The sequence below is a fragment of the Enoplosus armatus genome, chromosome 15 (genome assembly GCF_043641665.1).
Source record: "Enoplosus armatus isolate fEnoArm2 chromosome 15, fEnoArm2.hap1, whole genome shotgun sequence".
Taxonomy (NCBI): Eukaryota; Metazoa; Chordata; class Actinopteri; order Centrarchiformes; family Enoplosidae; genus Enoplosus; species Enoplosus armatus.
The window spans coordinates 3,465,693-3,491,323 of NC_092194.1; the positions used below are offsets into that span (position 1 = coordinate 3,465,693).

At 41.3% G+C, this 25,631-nt stretch overlaps 2 protein-coding genes across 4 annotated transcripts in view; one reads left to right on the forward strand and one right to left on the reverse strand.

Moving 5' to 3' along the window:
• The window catches only part of rbks (ribokinase), a 42,664-nt gene that overhangs the window by 10,519 nt on the left and 6,514 nt on the right, over positions 1-25,631 (forward strand). For 2 of the 3 annotated variants that reach the window (XM_070920269.1, XM_070920268.1), the window contains exons 3-9: positions 129-261; positions 1,307-1,370; positions 1,844-1,906; positions 2,304-2,468; positions 8,954-9,045; positions 13,829-14,017; positions 22,576-23,722. In XM_070920269.1, the coding sequence (XP_070776370.1) occupies positions 129-261; positions 1,307-1,370; positions 1,844-1,906; positions 2,304-2,468; positions 8,954-9,045; positions 13,829-14,017; positions 22,576-22,749 (880 nt within the window). In that variant the 3' untranslated portion in view covers positions 22,750-23,722. Of the gene's footprint in view, positions 1-128; positions 262-1,306; positions 1,371-1,843; positions 1,907-2,303; positions 2,469-8,953; positions 9,046-13,828; positions 14,018-22,575; positions 23,723-25,631 lie in introns of those variants that run through there. The other variant, XM_070920270.1, reaches the window with a different exon arrangement.
• On the reverse strand, positions 23,340-25,431 carry mrpl33 (mitochondrial ribosomal protein L33). Its single transcript, XM_070920271.1, has 4 exons — positions 25,324-25,431; positions 24,912-24,930; positions 24,673-24,779; positions 23,340-23,804 (listed from the first exon to the last, which is right to left on the reverse strand). Exons 1-4 carry the CDS (start codon positions 25,343-25,345, stop codon positions 23,755-23,757), a joined length of 198 nt encoding a protein of 65 aa, XP_070776372.1. The 5' UTR covers positions 25,346-25,431; the 3' UTR covers positions 23,340-23,754.

The following is a 25,631-nucleotide window of genomic DNA, read 5'->3' on the forward strand; positions in this document are numbered from 1 at the left end:
AAATTCCAAGCAAAGCATTCCTTTAAGGAGATGAAGCTTAATTTTTTATTTCCCAATTCCTGGAAGGATCTTTTGAATGTGAAGGTGTTCTCCTTACAATTGTTCTCATTACCTGTCTTTTCCCTCAGCCAGGCACCAAGGCTACCTAAAGCTGGGGAAACCATCCATGGTCACAAGTTCTTCATTGGCTTCGGAGGGAAAGGGGCCAACCAGTGCATGCAGGCTGCAAGACTGGGGGCCAAAACCGCCATGGTCTGCAAGGTATGACACAGGAACCAAGTTTGCAGCCATACACTGCTGCTGTGCTGTAGAGTTTGAGTTACAGTGTGTGCTAGGTTGGAGCCTAACATGAATGTGTGTATGTCAGTAAAAAGGAAGTTATTTTGCTTGCCCAACCTTTGGGTCATCCACATTTTACTCAGTGCAAATAATCAACCATCAGCTACCATAGTCCACCAACTAGTTAACAACTCCCAAAAACCTTATAGCTTCGTTCACACTTCAGTCATTTCACCACATCAACTCTCCGTGCCTCATTTTGTCTTGATCAATACCATACTGCATGCATACGCCCACCCACGCTTGCACGCCTTCAAACAAGCCTATTCCCATACCATACAACCCTGAGTCTCCAATCAGTAAGCTCAGTGTGGCCTTTCAACCTGAGCACTAAAGCACCAAAGCCCCACCTCTGTCAGAACAAAGAGGCCCGATCGATAACAACCCAGTGCGGGAGGAGCTCTCCGGGCATGGGGAGAACCCAAAAATAGACACCCGGGCTTGTCAAAAACATGCAAGACGGAAGGCCGCTCTTCAAAGAGAATGGGGCCAAGCAGCCAATACCAGCCCAACCCACTATCACAACCAGCTAGAAGTGCCCGCGATTTGGCACGTTTTTTGGAAAGCGTGGGTTCGAAGTAGGCGCCTCGGGGCAAGGTGGGGACCCCTTCCACAACCCAAAGTAGCTACAGATGTGGACGTCCCTGTGCGGATCAGGGGAAGAGGGGAAGGAGGGAAAGAAAACGAAAGCGAGGTGGGCATGAAGAGGCGTGAAGGCGGGGTTATCGTGTCTTGAAGGCTTGGCGCAGCTGGTCGTGTGTTCGCGCGTGTGTGCGTCTGTTGACTTTGTGTGTTCGTTTTTACACATTTTTCGGCGGCGGCACGATGCCAGTATGCTGGCAGGGCACACGAAAATCCAACCCAACTGAGGTTTGAGTATACCACTTTTCAAAAGTTGCCGCTAACCAAGTCTGACCCCGCTTGATACTCTCTTTGTTGTTATCGTTTTGCCTTCAATCTTTTCTAGGTTGGTAAAGACTTCTTTGGAGACAATTACATCCAGAATTTCAAGGACAATGGTGTACACACAGGTAAGACAGTGGGGCTTTTTGCATTATATGCCAAATTGGTTGCCATTTCCATGTTGCATGGCAAAAAAGTTCACATTCAGAGCAATGTTTTTTTAGTCTGTATTTTGTCAATTCTTTTTAGCTACTTAAGGCTTTTGGATATACTGGAAAGTTTCTCTGTTGTTATGGCCAATGATTTGTTAAGAATGAAGTTGGTTTTTCCAAAGTTGCGCTCAGTGCACATACCGTATCAGGCTTCAGATGTTTGTGGCCTGCCGCTTCCTAGCCAGAAAGCAGTGACCTGAGCAAAACTGCCCTTCAAGCAATTAGTAGTGGTTGCTATGGTGACATTTTGTTTTCCAGAGGTGTGTTTGATGAAAGTTGGTCTCAGTTTTTTAGCTACACTGTCAAAAATGTTTCTTTTTGCTGGGAAGTCAAATGATAGATGCTTTCAGACTCCGATTTGCACCTTTTGTCTTGTCTTTCTGTCTCAGACTTTGTCGTGCAGACCTCTGAAGCAGCCACAGGGGCTGCTTCCATCATTGTCAACGATGCAGGTAAACGCTTTTGCCGCTAGTCCGTATCACCCTGCTGAGACCCTAAAAGCCCTTTGAGTTGTTGAAATGGTCTTGTGCATGCACAACCAAGAGTGCATGTGTGCTGTTGGCGCACTCTTTCTCACTGCTACACACACACGCATTCGCCCCACGCATTCAGTACCGCCATTGACTCACCACTGCTCAAGTGACCGTAATCACCGGATATACACACACACAGTCACATACAAATGCTTAAGTGCACCAAACCATGCTGAGTATCCACAGGTTCCAATCTACTACAATCCATGGCTTTCCACATGGAAAGCAATTTCTGTCATATAGCAAATACAGTCTGGTAAAACTCCATACAGAGGCTGTTGTATCTTCACACATCTCTTTTGGTGTCCACGGGCAGGTGAGAATGCCATTGTGATCGTAGCCGGTGCCAACATGCTGCTGGGCAGTGAGGAGCTGCAGAAAGCTCTTCCAGCCATCAGTCATGCAAAAGTGCTGGTGTGCCAATTAGAGATCAGCCCACAGACGTCCTTGCAGGCACTACGCATGGCTCAGGAGCACAAAGGTCAGTGATCTATATGTGATGGTGCGTCAGCAGCACATGTGCAGCTTCATCTGAAGTCAGAGAGAAAATAATCTATTTTTAGAAAGTATAGAAGAAAAGAAGTTTGAAACAGTATTATAATTATAATGTAATACAGAACAGGGGGGTACATTTGCCTTCCATTAACTGTGCTTTACTTACTTTGGTCTTTCAAGGCTCAATCAGTCCTTTTTTTGACCATAGAAGTTATTTATTCACACATATAATAGTTTAGATAAAAGGTAATTCTCAGCTGATCATGACTGCCTCTTCTTCTTCTGCTCAGCATCATAAAATATTGTTTTATGTTAATTTGTGTGTTGAAAGATCTGCCAAACAATTCACACATCCCATGTTGGCATGATAGGGCTTGAAAAAGTTTGCTCTTAAGTGAGAATGAGGGCAGTGGTCAGTGTGGACTCATGGTGTTACAATGGATCCGAGTACAGACAGACAGACAGAGGAAGTCCAAAAAAAGTATCAATGTCCATAGAAACTTCTCAAAGCACTTCTGCAATATAATCCACTTCTCTGCTGGCCATCTGTGTGCTCAGTATGTTCCAAACCCTCTTATTTCTGCCAAAATATGACTATATGCACTGCTTCTGTCGGAATCCTCGTGCACGTCCCTGTTGAGTCCGCTTCCCTTTGGCCAGGTGAGCTGACCTGTCCGAGCTCACTCATTGGCTAGTTGAACACTGCACATTCTACACACACGACAGACCATACATGGCTGAGAAGAGGTTTTTATACAAGAAGTAGTGGCCTGCAGGGTAGCCAATTGGTAAACTACCGTAGGAATTCAGACAACAAATTAGACAGAGGTGACTTTGTCAGGCCAGCCAATCAACAAGCTACGATTCATGTTAATATCAGCAAACTACTGGAAACTATTCTGGCTGCTGTGAATTCAAACAGGCCTCAGCCTACATTTTCGGTGAAGGAATAAACTACAGATTGTTTACAGGCACTTTTCAGAGTTTCATTGTCAAAAAATACATTTTAGGTACTTTAAATGCAGTTCCAGGCAGCATTAAATCTTTAAAAACACATGACAAATGAAAAGTTCAATTTATAAGCAATAGTACACATCCCTGCTCAATTCAATACACAGGTTGCTGCTACAGCCTTGGTCTTGTTATGACTAGTATAGCTTTTCCAGTTGCTGCCATGGCACCCTAAGCTGACAAAGTAAGCAGGATTTGAACTCCTGTTGTGAGTTCTTTTTTTCATTTACTACTACTTTCTATTACTTCATCACTTTATCTCTTGTGACAATGCCATTTTTGAGATGGCAAAATGCAGTAAAGGACGAGAAGATTGGTCTTAATCAGCCATGTGACTTTTCGGTTTGTATTCCACATTTACACTTTCCTACACTCTTTAGAGAGAGGCTTCCCGCTGACTCATATCGCTTTATGAAGTTAAGTGTGAAAAGTAGACAAATATTTTCACGAGTGTTTGTTGTGTCCCTGCTGCTCACTTTCTACATCAACCACCATGTCTGCATACACGTTACTAAAAGCCAACAGGATCCTTGTAGTCCTGCATAAACAAAACCTGTTGTAGACCGACACCCTCCCAGTGTCCCTTCGTCCCTCCACCTTTTTGGTGATAACCAGGTTACTGAGCTCATCATCTTTAAAAGCATCCTATTATTAGCCGGCCTCCGCGTCATTTGAGACGTCTGGGGAGCCTCTCGCCCCTGTCATCAGGGCCTGTCGTCGGTAATCGCTCGCTGCAGGCTGCCAGAACGAAAGAGTCGCAGCCATAACCGTGTTGCAGATGGGATACCCAGATGGCCTTGCCGAGCGCCACCCTCTTTCCCCGAACCCCCACCCCCCCCCCCACCCCCCATCACAGCATCAAACGTACCACGGGATTAGGCTCGGCATGTTGCGCCAGGAGAGAGGCACGGCGAGCAAAGACGCTTGGCAAAGATGCCACCTCGATGCTGCCGCACCAGAGCATTGCGTAAACGGAGCTCTCTGGAGAGAATGGGTGTTAATGAGTTCGGTGGCGAGGATTTAATGACGCGGGGGTGAAGCGCCGCTCAAATTACGCAAATGTCACCATCGAGCCACACGTACTGTGGATGCCACCTCTCAGAAACACTTGTCAAGATAACCTATCAAGAAGAGTTTCTTCTCCTTGCATGTAGTCAATGGAGAGGGGAAACATATGCATGTACGTAATTTATTGCCATCTAGCATTTAATATTGAGAAGTTAATGGAATTAAATTAATTCTAAGAACTGAGGAAATGCTTGTGTGTAGTTTCACTCTTTCTTTCTTCTTCCGTCTTCAGCCCGTCTTCCTCCCCCTCTTCCTTGTCTGTGCAAGAAGCCGCTTTTATATTTCTCATCAGATGCAATTAGAGCCTCTTAAAGCCCTTTCACATACTCACTGATGACTCATTTCTTTTGTGTGTGTGTGTGTGTGTGTGTGTGTGTGTGTGTGTGTGCATGTAAGTGTGTGTGAGTGATCTCTGTCTTCCCTCTGTTTTCTCTCTGCCCTTGTTTTCCATCCACCTTTCCTTCTAAATCAACCACAGCAACAAACCGCTGTATTTTTGTACTTTCTGAACTGTTCTGGCTGCTCTTGTAGCACATGTGCGACCACACTTTGAACCTCCATGCAAAAAAAAAAAAAAAGTCCAGAGTCATGACACACACGCACACACACTCTCTTGCCAGACGTGACTCAGTATGCACACATCCCAGTATTACCACATCTGTCCCAGCAGCTGTGTGTGTGTGTGTGTGTGTGGTTTCACTAACACCTGGAGTGCAAAACAAAGCAACCTGAGGCTGACACGTCAGTTAACGTGGCGTCCACAGTAGCAGCTCCTTGCATCAGAGGCGGCAGATTCCTTCATGCATCAGTGTATTTGGTGATTTCACACAAGCTGCTCTCTAGTGCATATTGATAAGCTCCCCTCCTCAGCAGCAGCCTTATTGCATATACACTTCATGAGCACCGGGCCTATGCATTTGACATCAACACTGAAGGAACACTCTTGACGCAAACACTGTGGTCACGCCACAGATGGCAGATAAGAGAGCAGATAGTGGGAGACAACATTGTGCTTCCTACCAGTTCTGTCAGTGGCTACAAATAATAATATGATTATTGACGATAGTGTGCAGTGTGATAGAGAGCAGCATGAGTAAGCCTTTTACATGATTCAGTGATACTTTATTTGTCCTGTTTACAGGGCATACAGTATGTAGTTCGTACTTTGAGCTTACATAATAAGCACGGGGTTGACGTGCGTCCCATTGTTGCGCTTGATTTGCATCACGTGTTCGATATGCATGTGAGCTTCTGAAGAACATTGGAAAAATGTGACGAGGAAGAGAAGGAAAAACAAAGGGGGATGGCAGGGAAATGCGATTCTTTTTTTTATAGTGTAGACAAATGGTTTTTATATGGATGCATTCATTGAGATTGAAGGTTGTTTATTGTCAGTCTACAGTGCGGTTGTGCAAAGGAGAACAACATGGTCGCAGAAAAGAAACGTTCTTCAGGCACTCTGAGGCAGACCGAGGAGAAAACCTAGATTAAAAGGAGGTAAATTGAACTAAATTGAAACGTGTTGAAACCCAAGTTTCCAAATAAATTTCAACTATATACACAAGCTGAGCAAATCATCTCTCTTCTCCCCTCCCTTGTACTTTTTATTCCTGGAGAAGAGCAGATGAGACAGTAAGCAGTCATATTTAACTCTACTAAAAAAGGATCAGTCGTCCACCTCTCTTTAAACTGTCTGTCCATCGGGTCAGCGTTTCTGAAGAGAAATGTTGGTGTCAGGTGCGCTGCTGTGGATGTTGCACAGTTGGGAGCAGCTTGCCAAATGTTGTGAAATAAAGAACACATATTTTATGCTCTATTTGTGGAGCCTTGCTGGAAATTTAAAGGATGACTCAAATGAAACACTGGGGAAAAATCAAAATGGGATAAAGAAAAACTGAATTTGCAGGCCAGATGTAATAATGCATTCTAAATATGTCCTAAAGAGATTATCTTGCAGGCCGGATATGGGCCCCTGAACTCATAGTTTGAGACTCCTGCTGTTTTAGTCAGATGTATTAATTGTTTAGATTTCCAGGTGGTTTTGACCTCACAGGGTCTTTGTTATTATATTTGACTACTTGTAGACAATCAAAAGGACAAACTGACAGTTATACAGTAACAGTGATCTAAAATATTATTACAAAATCAAGGTAATAAAACAAAAGCCATACAAATCATAGCACACAGTCTGGTCGTGTTTATAAAAAGAGGTAATAATGTATTTATTTTTTATTTGTGTATTTCAGATATACACTTGCATCACATTTGAAAATTCAATAGGTTTCCCTCAGCAAGAAATGATCACCAGCTCTGTGTCAGAGTAAATAAAGGCATTTAATATACATTTTCTCCTTTGCTCTGCCTAAGAGTGCCTGAAGAACATTAACCTCTCTGTAACCAGTCTTTCATCTTAACGAGCACCCTACAGGATGAGGCTGGCGTTATTCAGTGTTTTTCTTACTGTCAACAAATCACATGAGAAGACCAAAACCAACAAAGAATTGATCTAACTAACAAGTGCCACAGAGCTCCATTGTTTCTCCAAAAACTATAAACACATCAGTGAGCCGCACTGTTGCACTGGGTGACATGTTCATTCATTACCACAAACTCACACACTGTAGTGCTGGAAATACTCACTCGGGCACCAAATGTGTACGGCTGAAAGCAGTCCCCAACAAATGCACTCTGCTAAAAACTACTGTGCCTAGCTGTTTAAGGCGATTACTGAGGCTTCATTTAAAGAAGAAAATGAAACTATATATTTGAGGTTGACAAAACACTCTCACCTCAAGGTCCATTGAGTAGCTGATCTGGAGTGTCTTCTCAATCGCCAGGGAACTGGCTTACTTACAACTTACTTGACACTGTGACCCAAAGCGGCTCATACAGGTGTGAGTGTTGGTAGTCTCAGGGGTAGTGGAACCTTTATGCTGACATGAAAAGTGTCATTGTGTACTTAGTGGGCAACACAGGAACCTGGGTCTCACTTTTTTTGTTCATAACGTTTCATCATCCTTAAGTGGCGAGGATAGTGATACAAGAATAAGAAGAGTTCAGAACAGAAAAGATATAGACCTGAAAAGTAGGCTAAGGGGGGAAGACGGAGATCCTTCCTTTCATGCAAAACCGAGGCATCACATTTCAGAGATCTCGCACTTGCCTTGGAAACAGAAAGTGATGGAAGCTGAGGTGCAATTCAGTTGACAGACAGCGAGAGAGAGAGAGAGAGAGAGAGAGAGAGAGAGAGAGAGAAGAAGAGTCCGAAAGAGCCCAGTGTCACTTTTTTTGTGACATGGCTGTGGCTCGTGTGGGTCTTACATACAGTACAGTATGTGTGTGTGTGTGTGTGTGTGTGTGTGTGTGTGTGTGTGTGTTGAAAAAGAAGAGAGAGAGACATTATTTCCACTTTTACTCGCGAGCAGCCCAGCATCCACCTCAAAGCGCCAGGTGGCCAAAGCCCTGCACAAACCCACGCAGCTGCTCTCTTCTGTGCCCACGCAAACATACACACACACACACACACACACACACACAGCAACTAGGCACACACTTTTGCGCAACAGACTTTGATGTCACCAACGCTGAACATATATTTCCCTCACAAACACACACATGCACACACACTTGCACGAGGCTTTATTTTGTACACAGAGATATCAGAATTAATCGCTTCGTCAAGCTGGGCTTATCCTCACACATACACAGAAATCATGGTATTAGATGCATTAATGCTCTCTGCTCATGAATATGCACAAGACAGTGATGTGCAATACGTACAGAGGATTAGTTCTGACAAACACTCTTGCTCTCTCCCTCTCTTTGCGCTCCTCGACACACACAGAAAGGGTCACAACTCATCTCACCCACACACTGACACACATATATAGGGTTATAAACCTCATGTTGAATCTTTTCCACGTACACAATCCTGGAACGGCAGGGGTTACAGCGTGCCACAAACAGCTACAGGATGTGAGGCCGTTTCCACCAGCGTTTTTTTTTTTTTTCTTTTTCTCCAGTGTTCTTTTTTCCGGGTAATGCTAATTTAATCGTTTAAAAGGTGTCTTTTTATAGAAGCTTATCCACTTGAGCTTTGCCTGCGAGAGCAATCCCCAGTGGTAGCCCACTAGCCTTTGTTCCCATTGAAAGTTTAATTAAGGTAATGCCAGACTTTGACAGTGAAGCATAGCAAATGGAAAAGAAACATCACACAATTGTAAAACGTGTCAGCGAGGGAAACTGTCAAAATTGTATCTTTTTAACTTTTTAACTATAACTGGGTGTATTATTCAGAATTAATGATTTCATGTTATCCTGAGTTGACCTGTAGATTATGATATTTGACTCTGTGGTCAATGAGATGGATCACTGCTTGGTTTCTTGTTACAGTAAAGACAATATTCAACCCAGCGCCAGCCATTCCTGACTTGGATGGAGGTTTCTACAGAGCCTCTGATGTGTTTTGCTGTAATGAGTCTGAGGTGATGAATCACACACACACACACACACACACACACACACACACAGCTCACAGTATTGATCACAGAAGCATTTATGCTTCCTCACACAATAACACATGCATACACTCACTTTAACAAGGGAAAGCACACAGCAAACTTGTGGGTGCTGAATTGACCAGCTGTTCTCGCACTGCACATATGCAGTGTGCAGTGATATCGGTGTCAGATTTACCATAAAAAAATCGTAGTAATCTTTGAAAAAATGGCTTCTCAATTCCACGCACAGGTAGATACAAGCAGGTTTTGTATTTTTAAAGCTGAATGTCCTAGGCAAAAAGTCAGCAGATGACAATAGCCAGGCATTCTAACTTTTGCCACTTGTGATAGAAAGTCCAAACCCACTGTTTAATCCACTCCTTACACTTTTGCTCTTGTGTTTTTGGTCTTGAAAAGGCTAGAAAAAAGACTTGACTAGTCCAATCCACACTTAGTAACATTCAAGGACTTGTTGTGCTGCCCTGAGTCAGGTACAGGTAGAAATATTTCTTCTCATCTTCTGTGTGGAAGGAAAAGATCAGAGGTTTGAGATGTTATGAGCGCCCACACACACACACACACACACACACACACACACACCTTTCCGCAGTGATTCAACTGTACCTCCTGGGTCATGACCCCCACCGGCACATCAATAACCCCACTGTAGCCTTTAGCCATACATGTAAACCCTCTGGTATGAAGAGGGAAATAAGTATCTCTCCACCCTTTTACGGTAAAAACTAGTGTCATGGCACCCTGTGTCTTGACTGTCAGCTGATGACAGATGAGCGACGGGAGGGCAGGGATAGATGGGAATCGTAGTAAAAACAACAAGGCAGATGTGCACTTTGGCTGAGTCAGCCGCCCCCTCGGGGATGTGAGTTTGCCTGGGAGCCTCTATTTGATGTGGTGATGCAGGGCGGAGAGAAGCTGTAGCCAGGTGTGGGGACATGAAAGGGAGAGTTGACGAAAGCGCAACATGTCTTCTCTTTTTTTTCGAAGAGTGTCAGGTCATGGAGGTAGTCATGTTATATATTATGCAGTATGCAGGAGTGGAAAGAACACTAAAAAAATCCCACTCTGAGTCAAAATAAAAATATTCTTTTAAATCTTGCAGTAAGTTGCAATCACTAAATGTTTTTATATTTTTTAAGAAGTAATTTTTGCTTTAAACATGGTTTAAATTGAAATATATATAATTTTTCAGTTTTGCATAAAAACTGCTTTTACTTGGTCTAAATCTTATTCTTGTAGATGAGGAGCTTTATTTTATATTGGTATATCTTTTTTTTTTTATTACTGTATATATAGCCGTATTTGAAATCTGATTATATGCTGTGTTATTGGATGTTTTGTTGTTGCAATTCTCTCTGGAACTCTTAAGCTGAGTTTTCTTCTGCAGTAAAGCTTTTTATGTGCACGGCTGTGTGCCTTTGAATCTTTTTAAATCTACTAATGTTTTAATGGAATTTCACAGTGTTTGCACTGATGATTCAGCCAGGAGAGTGTCCTGTAAATGTTTTAACTGCAGTCCATGTAACATGAGAAAAAGGATATTATCCTTTCCACTTTCTTATTCAACCAATGTGTGATGGCATGCTAATAAAGGCCTGACAAGATGTATAATTAGTAAATAAAACAAAGTAAAAGGCCTTAGTCAAGACATACTCATTTACAGGAGTATAATTCAGTAAGAAGACATAGTTTATGTGATAAAACACTGTATAAAGCAAAAGTGAAAAACTCCCTTTCAAAAATATAAACATACAAAATTACTGTAATGACAGCACATTATTTCCACCCGTTGGCGATATGCCTAAACATATACATTCTTGCAAATACACCCACCATGTCAACAGCTTTATACTGCATATGCTTTAAAAAATAGGTGCTCACTTGTGTGATAAGCAAACACACACACACAGACAGCAAGAGAGACATAATTCAACTTTCTCATATTCTTGTACACAGAGGGAGGTAGATTGATTCCCTGCCCTGGTGTGAAGCTGATGACTAACAAAACGGCTCTTTTTCTCTCCTGGCATCTGACAACACCGGGGTGGCTGCAGGCTCTAAAAGCACTAATACACTCTGCGGTTTATTTTTGAACTGTCCAAGGTCATTGTTCACTCTGACAGATCACAAAAAGCAGGGGGGGGGGATCGGATTCTCGGACCCCTATTCAACGCTAGTGTGAGCCGTGCCTTGACCCTCCCCCATGTGGGGTTATAGCTGGCACACGTTCTGTACAGGTGTGTGTGTGTGTGTGTTTGTGTGTGGTCTCACTGTACCATGCTCAGACTGAGGGGGGGGGGGCTTAAGGATGACAAAGTGCTGGCACTCTTTGATCCTCAGCCCACATACTACACTGAAGTGCTTTATAGTGAGGGAAATTATCTTTGATGTCCACCTGAGGACCTCACGTGCCAAAATGGATCCACATTTCTGTCATCCGCAGATCTGAAAGGTATCTCACACACACTTTCACAGAAGCATGGTAAAGAAAAAAGACATACGTTGTGATTTCCATACTGCCAGTATTTTTAGAGCAGAGGGATTTTAGTCCTGTAACTGCTGCAGCAAATTAAAGAGGAAGTCCACCAAAATGGATTTTGTTTAGTTTCTATTTGTCACATTAGTTGCACAAAATAAGTAACACAAGTAATTTATTATTTGATTTATAGCAAGTAATTTCTTTCTTATGTGAAAGTATAATCTCTTTTTTAGTAAAATAGTGCAATACAGTGATAAAATATTTATGCTATAGACTAAACAGAGAAGTGAGTGACAAGAAAACATTCAATAGATGCTCTATCATATATTGAGTGTGTGTTTGTGTGTGTGTATGTCGGGCTATGGCTATCAGTCTGTATGTGGAGGTTTGTAAGTGTTGAGACGGGAGAGAGTTAGAGAGAAAACACAAGTGACTAGATAGGAAAAATAATACATTTCAGTATTTCACTTTTCTTTGGCTATTTTCACAACAGAGTCTCAATTTAACTTAACTCAAAATGATATACTCCTAATTTTGCACTCAAAATTCCACATAGCACACAAAAGAAAACTGAACCTGAATCAATTTGGGCAACACCTCACACAGTGAGTTTATTAGAGCATCACAACATTATATATGTTTATCTGAATTTTAAGAATTGTTTCATTTTATAATGAAATTGTCATTATCAAATAGTTATGTCAAACAGCAACCTATTCTGCAGTGGCCATTTCCTGAAGATTATACAAATAGTAATAAGAAAAAATGCTATTCATGCAAAAGTCAGTATTTAAAATTAGGTTGACTTGAGTGAGTCTAGAGACTGACTTTACACTGCAATAAATCCAACATTCATACAGACAAAATTATAATTGTCAACTGTTTCTGTTCCGTATCGACCACAAAGTTTGTTTCTATTCAAGACACCAAACCTTAAATATTTCAGTCACTTGTAAGTTTACTGTAATCATCTAAAATACACTACAGATAAGCTGAAAAACATATAACATTTAACCACAATTCACACTACTCTAGCAGACACATTGTACATTGTAACACTTTGACACTAATTAAAAGGAAAGAAATTGCATTTCCTTGTACCTTTTTTTTTCTCCACTATTTGAAATGGCAGTGGTGGTAAAGTAATTAGCAATTATATTGTAATGCTGCTCACCAGGGAAAATGAAGAGAAAGCTTTGCAGACACATGTTGCAGAGTAATAAGCACTGAAACTCGTGCTAATATGAGTTGTCGAAGGGAATCATTTAGCAAGTCAGTTTAGTACATTAGAACTTAATTAAATACAGTACTGAAAAAATCTCAGTCAGTCAATACAAATTGGCATGAATAGTAAAAATATTTCAAATACAAAAATTTGGTAAATTTTGATACAGTATGCAATAGTGCAATTCATCTTACAAGGATTGGTGTCATACATTTCTCTCAGTTCTGCTTGCAAATTAAGTTGCCATGCAATTGCCTTTAAACACCAGAGAATAGTATTTATCACAGGTGCCATTTACTCTGGAGAGAACTGCTGTGGTTCTGAGAGTTTCCTTGAACTTCCTCAAACATCAGCTGTGGAGTCCTGCTTTGTCACTGTTTAGTCATTGTGGAGCCAGATGAACCAGGGTAGTCAGAGGATCTACTCTTTGAAAATGTTTGGCCCGCAGACTGCTGACGGATCCAGCAAATCCCTAACAGACTGAATGTGTTTTATGAGTCTGTCTGACCACGGTCAGTGTGTAATTAAGAGCTGACTCATGCCAGAACTGTTAATACGAAACAGTAAACTATAGCAAGTAAGCAAAACACTTTATTATTAGGGATCCTTGGACATTTTCAACGGTTTGTGATGTACTTAATTGAGTTCATTAGGGAGACAAAACAAGCTTTTAGTTTTCATTTTTAAAGAAGGCACAAACTCAAGGCATTGCTTTGATTTCTTGCATGTTACACACAGCCCTTGGTACTGGGGTTTTGCCTTGGGGAATTTCCATAGTGCAGTTCCTTATTTATCCTCCCTGTATCCCACACTCACGCTGGTTTTGCCCTATCTTTAATTTTAATTCCTAACCTCTGATTAACTTGGCTCCCTGACATAGAAAAGAAAAAAAAAGACTGGTTTGGAAGAACATCATGTAAGAAATAGTGTCCCATTATCATCGTGTGCTAAATGAGATGAAGAGTGTGTTAAATATATGTGATTATACAGTACTATATGTCTGCAGTGTGTTACTTCTGCTCCTCTGTTACTGTTTCTATGTACAGGCTGAGCTTCTGACTGGTTCCTCAGTAGCTGATGTGGAGCAAGCACGTCGGGCCGGCCAGGAGCTGCTGAAGCGAGGCTGTGGGTCAGTCATCATCACTTTGGGAGCCCAAGGCTGTGTGGTGCTCAAGGCAAAGGAGTCTACATCAAAACATGTTCCCACCATTGCCGTCACAGCAGTGGACACTACGGTAAGCATGACACATATACTGTATAGTCAAAACATATTGCAAGGCTCTAGAGATGGCAGTGTCGGTCGGTCCACCACGGTCCAGACTGTAATATTTCAACAACTATCAGATGGATTGCTTTTAAAATACAGTCGTTCTTGGTTCCCAGGTCCTACTGACTTTTCTCCTAGAGTTTGACATTTGTGTTTTTTTACTGAAATGTCTCGACAACTATTAGATGGATTGACATGAAATTTGGTGCACACGTTCATGTTCTCCTCAGGATGAATGGTAGTCACTTTGGTGATCATCTAGCTTTTTTCTTCTAGGGCCATCATCAGGTACATGTTTTAATTTGTCGATCAATTAGTCAATTGACAGAAAATGAATGTGCAACTATTTTGATAATCTCTTAATTAGTTAAAGTAATTTTTCAAGCAAAAATACCATACAGTCCCTTGTATTAGCTTGTCAATTTTGAGGATTTGCTGTGACTTCTTTCTTATGTGATAGCATTAGCTTATCTATAAAATGTCAGAAAATAGAGAAAATGTCCCTCACAACCTCCCATAGCCCAAGGTGCTTGTTTTCAAAGCTCAAAGATGTTTCCTTTGACCATGATATCAGCAAATGGTCACACATTCAGAAGCGTCAACCAGAGAATGTTTTGCATGTTTAGCCAAATATACATACATCCTTCGAGTGATAATAATTTTAACAATTTTTTTCACGTAACTTTGACTATTTTCCACATGTATTTTTCATTTCAATAATACATAATGAGAAGAAGGTGATGGCACTCACTGTATTAGTTGAAAGGAAAAATGTTTTCAATGGAAAATTATGTAAACCAGCCCACTCTTGACTGTAATATATGCACTGGAAGGAATTTCTTTGAAAAATTGTTCTTTACAGCAGATTCTTTTTCACAGAAATATCTTGAGATTCCACATTACTGTTCCATAACAAAGCACTGTCACACATAACGTTTTATCTGCCCATTCATTACAGTCAAATTAAGTCCTGATAGGTAGCTACAGATCTGTCTGTCGCTCAAGTGGAACGGTGTAAGATCATCGGGGATGTGGTGACCACCGGCTGTTTCCCCTCCCTGATGCTAATCTTTCAAAGAGGCTAGTGTCGCTTGACTCATTTCACACCGGCCTCTGTGGCTTGTTTTCGTCACAGGCATCGCGTCAAGATGTAAGAGTTTCCTGTCTTTGGCGGTTTTGCAGGGCCTGTGTTCTATAGACCAAATACGTCATCACACAGAGGTGTTAATCACCTGTTTGTGCTTGCCAGGTTTGATTAAAGCCTTTTAATTGTTTGTGTAATGGATTATTTTACTGAGAAGTTCCCCTAGGGACTTTTATTGTGCTATAATTTCCAAATGCTGTTCATCCTGCAGCATAGTAAAAACTGGAGTAAAACAATTGCAAGAATGCAGTCTTAGTTTTACATGAACCCCACAACGGATATTGTGAAAGAGAGGAAAAACCAAAGAAGAAAGGCAAAAAAGTGTGTGTGTGTGTGTGTGTGTGTGTGTGTGTGTGTGTGTGTTTTCAAACACACTCCAAAGGAACTGCGACTGAACTAAACAGCAGCGTCTACTTGTTATCCCAGGTCACTTGGGCATTTCAAGGACAAAGGGCTCCCTTTCTTGGACAGTGTGTGACCTCCTCGTTGCCCCACCCCCACCCCCCTCCCCCTGCAGTTTTGAAGCAGTCACAAAATACCTCACCTTATTCACCGTCTACAATCTCCCCGCTTCCCAATAACACCCAGGAGAACTTCCCCACCACCCCTATCCTCCCCCGTCCTCTCCCATGACTCACCTCTTGGGTCTGCATCAGTCAGCAGAAAGCTGTGGTCGGGCCTGCTCCATGCTGCCCCCCCCCCTGCACACACGCTCTCTCACCCCACCCCTTCTGTTCTTTGATGGGCCCATAAATTCTGGTATGTTTAACTCTTTTGGACATCATAATCCCTCTTCCAGTAAGGCCCTTTTTTTTTTTTTTTACTGGAGAAGGGGAAAAAAACAACAGGTTGTTATCAAGATCATTATTCACTTCTCTGAGTCTGTTCTGGTAACCCAGGCCTCTTTAGTTATGATTACCACTTCTGTTATTACTGCTTTGATTATGTGTGTTGTTTTTCTGGAAGTAATGACAGAAATGTTTCTAAAAGATTGCCTCCAAGTTAGTCAGCACCAGGATTTTTCTTGCTGTGACTCTCCAGTTTTAGCAGTATCAGGCTGTGAATTGAGGCCGTGTTCTAGCCTGCAATTCTTCGATATCAACACAGTGAGTCACTTGCGGTTTCTCACTATTTTAGTTAGGCTACTGTTCAGTCGGGCATGACCCGCTACTAATCAGAACAAACACAAATCCACCTTTTGCCATTCTTATTTGGATGGATTTCGTCACTTTGCTTTGACGGAATATTTCTCGTTGATTGAGCTAAGTCATTTAGCTTTCTCCTGAGTGTAACTGTTTCATCATCTGCTCCTCTTGCAACTGTCTGAATAACACATTTTACACGGCACAACCAATTATGGCTGAGTCAGGGTCGTGAATCTGGATGAATAACAAAGCAAATCCACTCATCTACTGTGGGTTTCCCCCATCCCTCCCCCTTCATCCATTTGTCTCCCTTTTGTCTTAAATTGAGCACAGGCTTCCTTCACTGAAATCAGAGCCTCGGCTGTTTTGTGTGGACAGTGAGATTAGGCTATAGCACACAAGCACACACACACACACACACACAGTGCCTTTTAGCCCCAGCAAGACTTGGGTGGCCTTGGTTTCCACTGCTCCGGGAGGTCCACTGTGTAGGGCGAAAGGTAGACAGTGCTGTCTAAACCAGACATTACAGCTGTACGGTGGGTCGGCGACGGTCAAATTATTCCCAGTCTTCTTCTATGACTGAAGACATGTGAGGACCAATTGCTTGATTCCTTGCTGGAAGCCAGAGGTAAGGGAATACCTCCTGAGCATTGCATTCCTCAACCCTGCAAACTGTGGGTCAGCATGATACAATGAGAAAACTGCCACATCACCATGTTTTAATGGACTGCACATGCTACAGCAGCTGCTGTTAAGCAACCTAGATGCTAGGCCAGTCGTCTGCCGGTGCAGTCATGTCAGTCAGTGTTAAACACAAAAGGGTGAAAGAGGACTAAGACAAAGCACTGGGGATGGATCAAAGATGTGAGAGCCCTAATTGGTCCAATTAAAAGTGTTTTTGATCTGCTAATCTTCCTCCCTCGTTACTTCAGACGAGTCCTCCCCGGCTGTTTGCAAGTCTTACTGGAAGCTTCTGGACGTGGAAGCCACTGTGAGTCATCGCTGCCCCTCAGTTGGTCTTTGCCCTCCCCGGGGTGCCTTTCATTGACAAAGGCTGTAGGCTTCAGGAGTTAACGGCACATAGCTCCATCTGTCATTACAGGACGGGAGTCAAGATGGCAGGAGGCCTCTGGGTGAGAAATACAGTCACAGGTTCTGGAGGCTCGAAAGGTTCAGTGGGCGCAGCAGACTCTGTAACATAACACAAAGATATGCAGTGCAGAGCCCTTTCCGAAATCTGCATTTTCTGTAGGTTCTGGTTTTGTTTTTTTTAGTCTGTCTTTGGTGCTTAGCGCTCATTGCTGTGGTGTTTCTGCATTGCACTTTGCAAAGATCACTTGTCAATCAAAGCGTGTGGGCGCTACTGTTGTCTTTGTCCTTGGATTTTCTGTTGATGGACTTCTGAGTTTCTGTATGCGCTCCTTTGTGTGTCTGTACAGCCATGGCGGTTATTGCCGCTTGTGTTAACTATTCAGTTTTATTCTAAACATACACCACTCATGCTGCTGTCAGAAGCATTTAAAAAAAAAAAGGTCACTTCCCTGGAGTTTTGTCAGTGAAAGCATACCAGATACAAAAGTGTTTATAACAGCAAATGGAATGCTTTCAATGGCTATAGGATTGTCACTGTTATATTATATTATCGACCCAAGATGACTCATTCTAACGTAATTATATTTTAATCTGTCCTAAATCAGAACAAAATACGCTTTTGATAGATTGAATGAAACTGAACCAATACTATAAAAGTTCCAGGGAGATTTTTGGAAGTAGTTTAGTTCACACAAAGCAAAAAAGTACACTAGCTCTCTGATGGCATGCTTTTATTGCAGTGTCACCCTACAAACACATCAAACTGTGGAGAACTTCCACACCATACTCTGTAATTTGGTAAGCTTCTCAGAGACACATCTGCCATCCTAATTTCTAACTTCAGTCTGAGTACCAGAGGAGAACAGGCAGAGGAACGGCACAGAGGTCAAGACATGGCGGACGGAGCCGACCAGTAAGAGCATCAAGGCTCATCCGCGGCGAGCACTTGTGTCACTTGATTGACGGGCCTTCAGATCTAACCTTCACCAAACTGTGTCGAGGGCAACGGTGGCGGGGCTGAAGGGGGTAGCGCCTGTCAGCCTCATTGAGCTTCATTCACTAGATCCAGTAGCGTCACATGCCAGTCTCAGGGAATGAGACGTTGTTAGTTGAACAGAGAAGGGTTCAATGGTGGCTCATTCAGTGAAGCGACCTAAAAATTAGATTGGATCAGTGAGTTAGTACTTATTTAGGTGGATTGGCTTACAAGAAAATGACATAGGAAGTCATATGAAAGTGAGTTTTGTTTGCAAATTGTATGTCTATTTCAACAGTCCCTACTATAATCAGTATTTCTAGATTTTTATATTACAATGGATCAAATAATTGTGAATTAGCACCTAACTCTGCGGTTCCCCTCAGCTCTACGGAGCGTTTTAGCGTCTCTTAACTCATTAGCCGTGTTTCTATTCAATTGTCAAGCGAATTTTAAGCGAACTTTTGAAATGTTGCAAAAAGAAATCCTCAGGAATTTGTTTCTATTGGGCACATTTTCATTGTTGCTTCATGCTAGCTATATGATTCATGCTGTCTGGAGACGAAGACAAACTGATGCGGAACGATTCAGCAGAAGCTGATGAGTCATGTGAGTTAAATGTTCGCTATGTCAGAATTTATTTAGCAAAGGCGTTTCCATATCCCATTTAGCGCATCAACTCTTTTCGACAAAGGTGGAAACTTGGCGTTTTTTGCCATTTCCATACAGCTTTTCTGATGCGATAGTTTATGGAATATATGGAAACACGGCTATTGTTTTGGTTTACAGCCTGCAACTTTACTGTTTAAGTTCAGTCCAACTGGTATCGTAAGCATTGTTTCCAGAAAAAGCTCCCAGCACCAAACAGCTGACACAGTTCACAACTTCAGGAGTCAGTGGAGACCAAAACAGAGCTAAAAGGAGGGTGAATACATTTAGAATGTGGCCAAAAGACAGCACCAAATGAATGCTAATGTGTCTTTGTATCATCTGTATGTGTATATATTCAGCCTTGCTAACAAGCTCACCGGCTTAAAAGATGATAATATGTCAGGGTGTTCAGATTAGGCATTACAGGTTTAACACATACTGTACGCTAAAAGAAAGCTAATTTTGGGGTATGAATAATAAACAATCATTTTTAATTCAATAGTTCAAATTTGTAGTAGGAAATACTAATTCATGTGCACAAGTTACAAAACAATTTACCCGCAATACCTGCTGGGCGGTAATATTATATATATTATATATATAAGTAATATATAGCTGGACAGAAATATAATGTATTAAGTACATTATGGAAGCAAACACAGGTTATAATAATTTTGTACCACTGAATTTATAGCATTGAAACATTTGACTTTGAAAGCCATCTATCTGAATTTATGCGATTATGCCCCTCTTTAAGATTTCCAGAGGGTAATGTCACTTTTTACAACTTGAAGGTATTTTATCAGGCCATGAATTCAGATAGAAAATTCCAGCGTCCATTAGTCTTGGATTATATGACAAAATGTAACTTAATAGGACAAAGGTGTAATCAATTCCATTCAAGCAAAATCGATTATCCAGGGTAGCTCACATGTTCCAAGTAAAAAAATGTCATTTAAATTTTGGCACGACTTTTTTAAGCAACTTGAATTTTTAGATTTAAAAAAACACCAATTGAATCAATGTGAATATAGTTTTTTGAATATTGGACACTTGAATATTCTATATCAGCGTTTATGAACCTTGAGAAAATGTACTAAAATTCAGTGAGGTCATTTAAATAGCTTGTCACCCTCAAGAAATTTAATTTGTATGAAATTCAAATGTTGTCTAAATGTAAATACTTTAGTCAATTCTGAGCTTAACTGTTAATATTTTATTCTATTTTTAAGATGAGATTTGTCAAATTTTAAACGTCAGCACAAAAATATTGACTATTAGCAAGTTTAGCCCTTAATACTAGTATTAGCTTTCAGAAAGCCGTTTCAGCCCCACCCTATTGTAGTCTGACTAGACAAAGGTGGTTTCTTTGCAGGGATTGGGTCACAGATTAGTTGAGCAGGTGATTCAAAATGTTAAAGAAAAACGAAGAGGCATGTGCAAAATGAGAGACTATAAAGGCCGAAGTGTTTCATCGGTTCCCAAGCATCAGCTCCCATTTAAGAGTGATATCATGGCTTCAACCGCAAAGTGTGAACTGGGAGGCAGGCCAGAGCCAAACCAGTGGGACTACGTCACCAAAGCCTTATTTCCAAATGCTGGCTGTATTGTAGCCCAGCCCAGCTACCAGACAGGAGACATAAACACACCATGGCTTTAAACATGGAAATCCACCAGGCCTGTGAAATGTTTCAGCTCTGATCTCACTCTTTCCAGCATCTCTCCAGTCCAGGAGTCACACCCGTGGCATGCACCGGGGTGGGGGTGCAATAATGGTCTTTCAAATGTCAAATCAGAGCGCAGTTTTCACATCAGTTTTTTTCTTCCAACATTGCTTGTATCTATCATCTGGTTCATCACAGAATGCTGTAGGTGCTTGTGACAAAATCCAAGCTGTCTGGGCTGTGCCCTCCAGCTGCACCATCTGCCATGGACCCTGTTTGGCCCTCTGTGTTTCTAGTCCTCTGTCGATCACAGGGCATGGCTCTTTCTGCCCAGCCGGGTCATCATGGTTAGGGTTTTTGTTTTTTGACCCACTGAATCATCCCAAGACAACCGACAACCTTCCCCCCTGACAAAAGGGTTACTTTGAGGTTGGAGGGTGAGGGGTGTTGGGGGGGGGGGGGGGGGTACAGAGGTGCTCAGAAGAGAGAGAGTGCAATGAACTCTTTTGAGAGCCACAGTGATGAGTAATGGAGCAGGCTTGTGAGAACCAGCATCGGGGGGCCATTTGTGGTTAGACATGAGCGTGTCGCCACATACCAGTGTGCCTTTTCCCATCAGCGAGCCCCCCCCACCACCCCTCAGCGTTTTGTTCCAGCCAATCCCCTCCAGGGCGTAAACGGCACATTCCATCTCTATCAATAGATGAGGAAAATGGATGATTTATCAGTTCAAAGATAGCCAAAACCAGAGCTGCTGGCAGTTATGGTGAAGCCACTGTCAAGTGATTAAAGCAGCCTTGTGCTGTTTAGTTGACTTTGAAAAGCAATTAGTAAACTCAGCTGGGGTTTGTTTTCAGTTGTTAATTAGAAAGTTTCAGAAAATGAAATACAAATAATGGTCAATTTGTTCATTAGCAACAATTTTGGGGATTATACGGTATTATTTCATGGGGGTTTTTTTTTTCAAATCCATTTGAACAGATAATAATGCACTTCATTCAAGACTTTTGGGCTTTCCTTGTAGTTCAATGAAAAATATTCTGCTTTCCTAATTATTACAGGATAACCATGTAACAATCATTCCACATTTAAAATGTGGAATGAGCTTGTGACATCTAATTCATCATCAGAATCAGAAAGACTTTATTGATACCCGGGGGGAAATTCTACAGTACTGGTGCTCCCATTCAAGATTAGAAAGCAGCATAAATTTAGAAATAAAAGTATGTACAAAATATAAAAATAAGAAATAGAAAATACAAATATACACATTTACAATAGTTAAGTGAAAAATAAAAGTTAAAAATATATACAGCAGCAATGTATATGTATGTCAATATATATTGACATCATTTAAGAATAGGTAATATTGAGGTTGTAATATCATTCTGGTGGCATTATAGCAAGGTCTATGTGACTATGATTAACGCCCCCAATACAGATGTTTCTCTGAAAGCGCAGTCTGAGACACACTTTCACACAAGGTAACAAGTCAGTAATTCATTTAAAAGTAGCTGCAACTCCAGGCAGCAACACAAGACTTGGAAAAACTGCTGACAAATGCCATAGCACCCCCTACTGTTGACAGTTTATTGGATTGAAAAGTGAGCCATTCCCTCCTTTCAGATTTACCTAGCGTTCCTATACTCCTCAAAATTCAGTGTGAAACATTAAAGATGAATTATATCACTTTTACTTTTGTCTTATTGCTCCTCACATCCACTCCATGCAGGCTACCCATATTTCATGATCCTGCTGAGTGGCCCACACGGCTGTGGACTCGCACAGTGGAACGGTTTGAACCACAGACGAAATTTAATAAAGTGCTGTTGTAATATTGTTTCTTCCCAGGGTGCTGGAGACAGCTTTATTGGAGCACTGGCATTTTACATGGCTCATTATCCCATAATGCCCCTGGAGGAGATGGTCCACAGAGCCAATCAGGTGGCAGGAGTGAGTGTGCAGGCTGTCGGCACGCAGACGTCTTACCCCTTCAGAGAGGACCTACCGGCTGAACTGTTCTGAGAGCAGCAAATGAGCAAGTAGACACCAGGGTAAATGAACCAAGTCTGGAGTGGTTTTATGGAATGGTTGATTGGTTCTGCTTTAGAGAAATCCGAAAATGAACAATATTATGAAACTGAAGATTTTACATGATGTAACCAGTGTTGCTTTAATATAAAGCTGAACACTTCAATTTGACTGCCAATGTAACAGTTATATGAATAGTGCCTCTGTGATACCAAACCAACTGACCACACAGTATTTGTTTTTTTGTAAAACACATTTAATCTCAATAGTTTTAAACTGTTTAATAATTGACAAGCATCTTAATACTTAGCTTGTACAGCACATAATTGACTTAATTTATTTAATTACTCCAAACAGATCATATCTCACAAATGGTTTAATGATAATTCCAGTATTTTTACATATTTGGGGGTCTAAATAACTAATAGGTACAAAAAGGTTTGGAATTGTTATTGTCTGACAACGTTATGGGAGGGATCCCTACAGGCTTTTATTTGCAGCCCGTTACACTCTGCCGGCTGAGGCGATCTACTGGACCAATTCCAACATTTTTGTAGCTATTAGTCATTTAGATATGCGTTTAAAAAAAAAAAAAAAAAGAGGGCCCAGGTTTAAAAATACCGGAACTTTTAAATATAAAGTTGTACAACAATCAATGTGACTGTATAGGACTGCTGAATAGAACCATCACATGTTATTCATGACTTAAGAGCTTTAGATCAAGACAGCTGTGGTTGCACCAACAAATAACATCACTTTTTACAAGTAGTGGTTTCTTGTCTAAAATGGTGGCAAGCAAGACTTTCTTGAAGCTCGGTCTGGGTTTGCGTCATGCTGAACTGGTACAGTGGAGAAAGTAGACGCCTTTTGACAGATCCAAGAAGAAATCCTCTGAAAACATGTCAGCCGGCCAAACAGATGTTAACTGATGTAATCCATCACAATAAAAGCAGTCTGTTGAAACCCAGCAGGTTTATGTTGTCCATATATTTTGGTGCATTAAATCGATTTGATCTTCCTCTTCTCAAAGAATAGGACGTGCTTGTTCACTGCAAAGACAGAAAATATATTTAAATATAAGTCATGGGGTCTGGATGAAATAAAAAAAGAACTTTTTATATAAACGATGCAACATATTACATATTAAGGAGAACGGGTGGCACACAAGCTTGAGCTTGCAGCTGATATGATTCAGGAACTGAACTGTCCTGGTCCCTTTTTGGAAAACTAATTTACTGAAATTGTTGTCAACAATTTTCTTATTTCTAAAAAGCAGTTCCCAATGTTCATGTCAAGCAGCCGGTAATAGTTTTAACACTGGGATCATTATATTTACATTCTTAAGCAAAGGGCATTTCTGATGAGACATTGACATTGTTATCATAATACATTACAGTGCAGTGCATCACGACATTTGAACTGGAATCCTATGAAGTTAGAACAAATACATATACAGACACTTCTGTACTGTAACATGCCGGTTAAAACACCATTATAACCTGCTTTTACCGGATTGTACTAGTCATGGTAGTGACTTTGACATTTGTGGTTAATTTAAAGTTCTTAGATAAATCAACAGTTTAGTAAATAATGCTTTTAAATGGCCCTACAGCCTGAATGCAGACATTATCAATGTCATGGAGGTTTTTGTCCCAGCGACTGATTCATTCTAAATTACCTGGACTGGAACAGCCACCTGCTACAACGCAGATGCAGGAGACATGCAGGTCATGTTGCCATGCTGAAAGTCCAAGAGGGAGTCTGAATGGCTTGTGCTACGACATTCTTCTTGTTCTAACCTGGTACAGCTATTTTTGTCCTTTTATTTTTCCCCCGGTACAGAATAATGCTTAATAGAGGGTTTTTGTGTGCATGCTAACTTTACAGAGCATACACAGCTGGTCAGCCATATCTTACCAAATGGATCATGTTTGCGCAGTACCAGTTTGTCTCTGAGACGGTTCCTCTTGGTGTTGAAGAAGTAGCCTGTCCCTGCAGCGCTCACCATCTGCACCAGGATGGTCCTAATTGAAAATAACATTAACAAACTTTACAGTGACCGCATGTCTGCCTGTACAGGGCATTTGCAATTTTTTTGCTAGAACTATACTGGGATATCACCAATGACATCTTTTGTATTTTTGGCTTCCACTTACTTGGATTTCGCTTTTGCCACTGAGCAATGGAAAAGAGGAGAGGATATGAATCATAATCAGGCAGATTAACACGCTTGATGATTAGAAAACTTGTCAAATAATGTGTATGAACGTATTTAACGTTACGTAAACAGGCTAACCCAGCCAACCGCTAAATGCACAACAATAAAAGCTAAGCGTGACAACATTTGAACACACAAAAAATACTGATAGTTAAAACACAAGTACTTAGGTTACGTTAGAAGTTAAGTTACAGACAATGTCACGTTAGGGTATGAGCAGAGCATAGAGTATAGCATAGCTAAGTTGGAGCTAGCAAAAGGATTGGTTAATTTAGCTACGTTTACCACAGCCCTGTATATACATGTTCCCGACTCGTTGAATGACTAAATACAATGATTAAAATACTTACAATTTACAGTGGTAAGAAACATTTTGTACACTTTAAACAACTATCCGAAGACAGTATCAAACCATAACAATGTTAGCCGGAGTAAGAAGTCACATTGAGAGGTCTGGTACGTCCGGTTTAAAGCACTTCCGGGTTCCCTTAAAGGTGTAGTGTGCGCAGGAGTCACAAATCAAAACCTACTTTAATCATCCCAAACCTTTTCAGAGCAGTTATATATCCAGCAACACATAAAAATAGCCAGGTTGAAATTAAGGAATAGATTATACACATTATGTGTGACAATGACCCTGATCCTCGTGGATAAAGGC

Coding starts and splice junctions, on each gene's coding strand:
- mrpl33 (XM_070920271.1), bottom strand. CDS start 25,345: ATGTTTCTTACCACTGTAAATT. Junction 23,805..24,672: donor GCGCAAACATGATCCATTTG/GTAAGATATGGC, acceptor CTGTCTTTGCAG/TGAACAAGCACGTCCTATTC.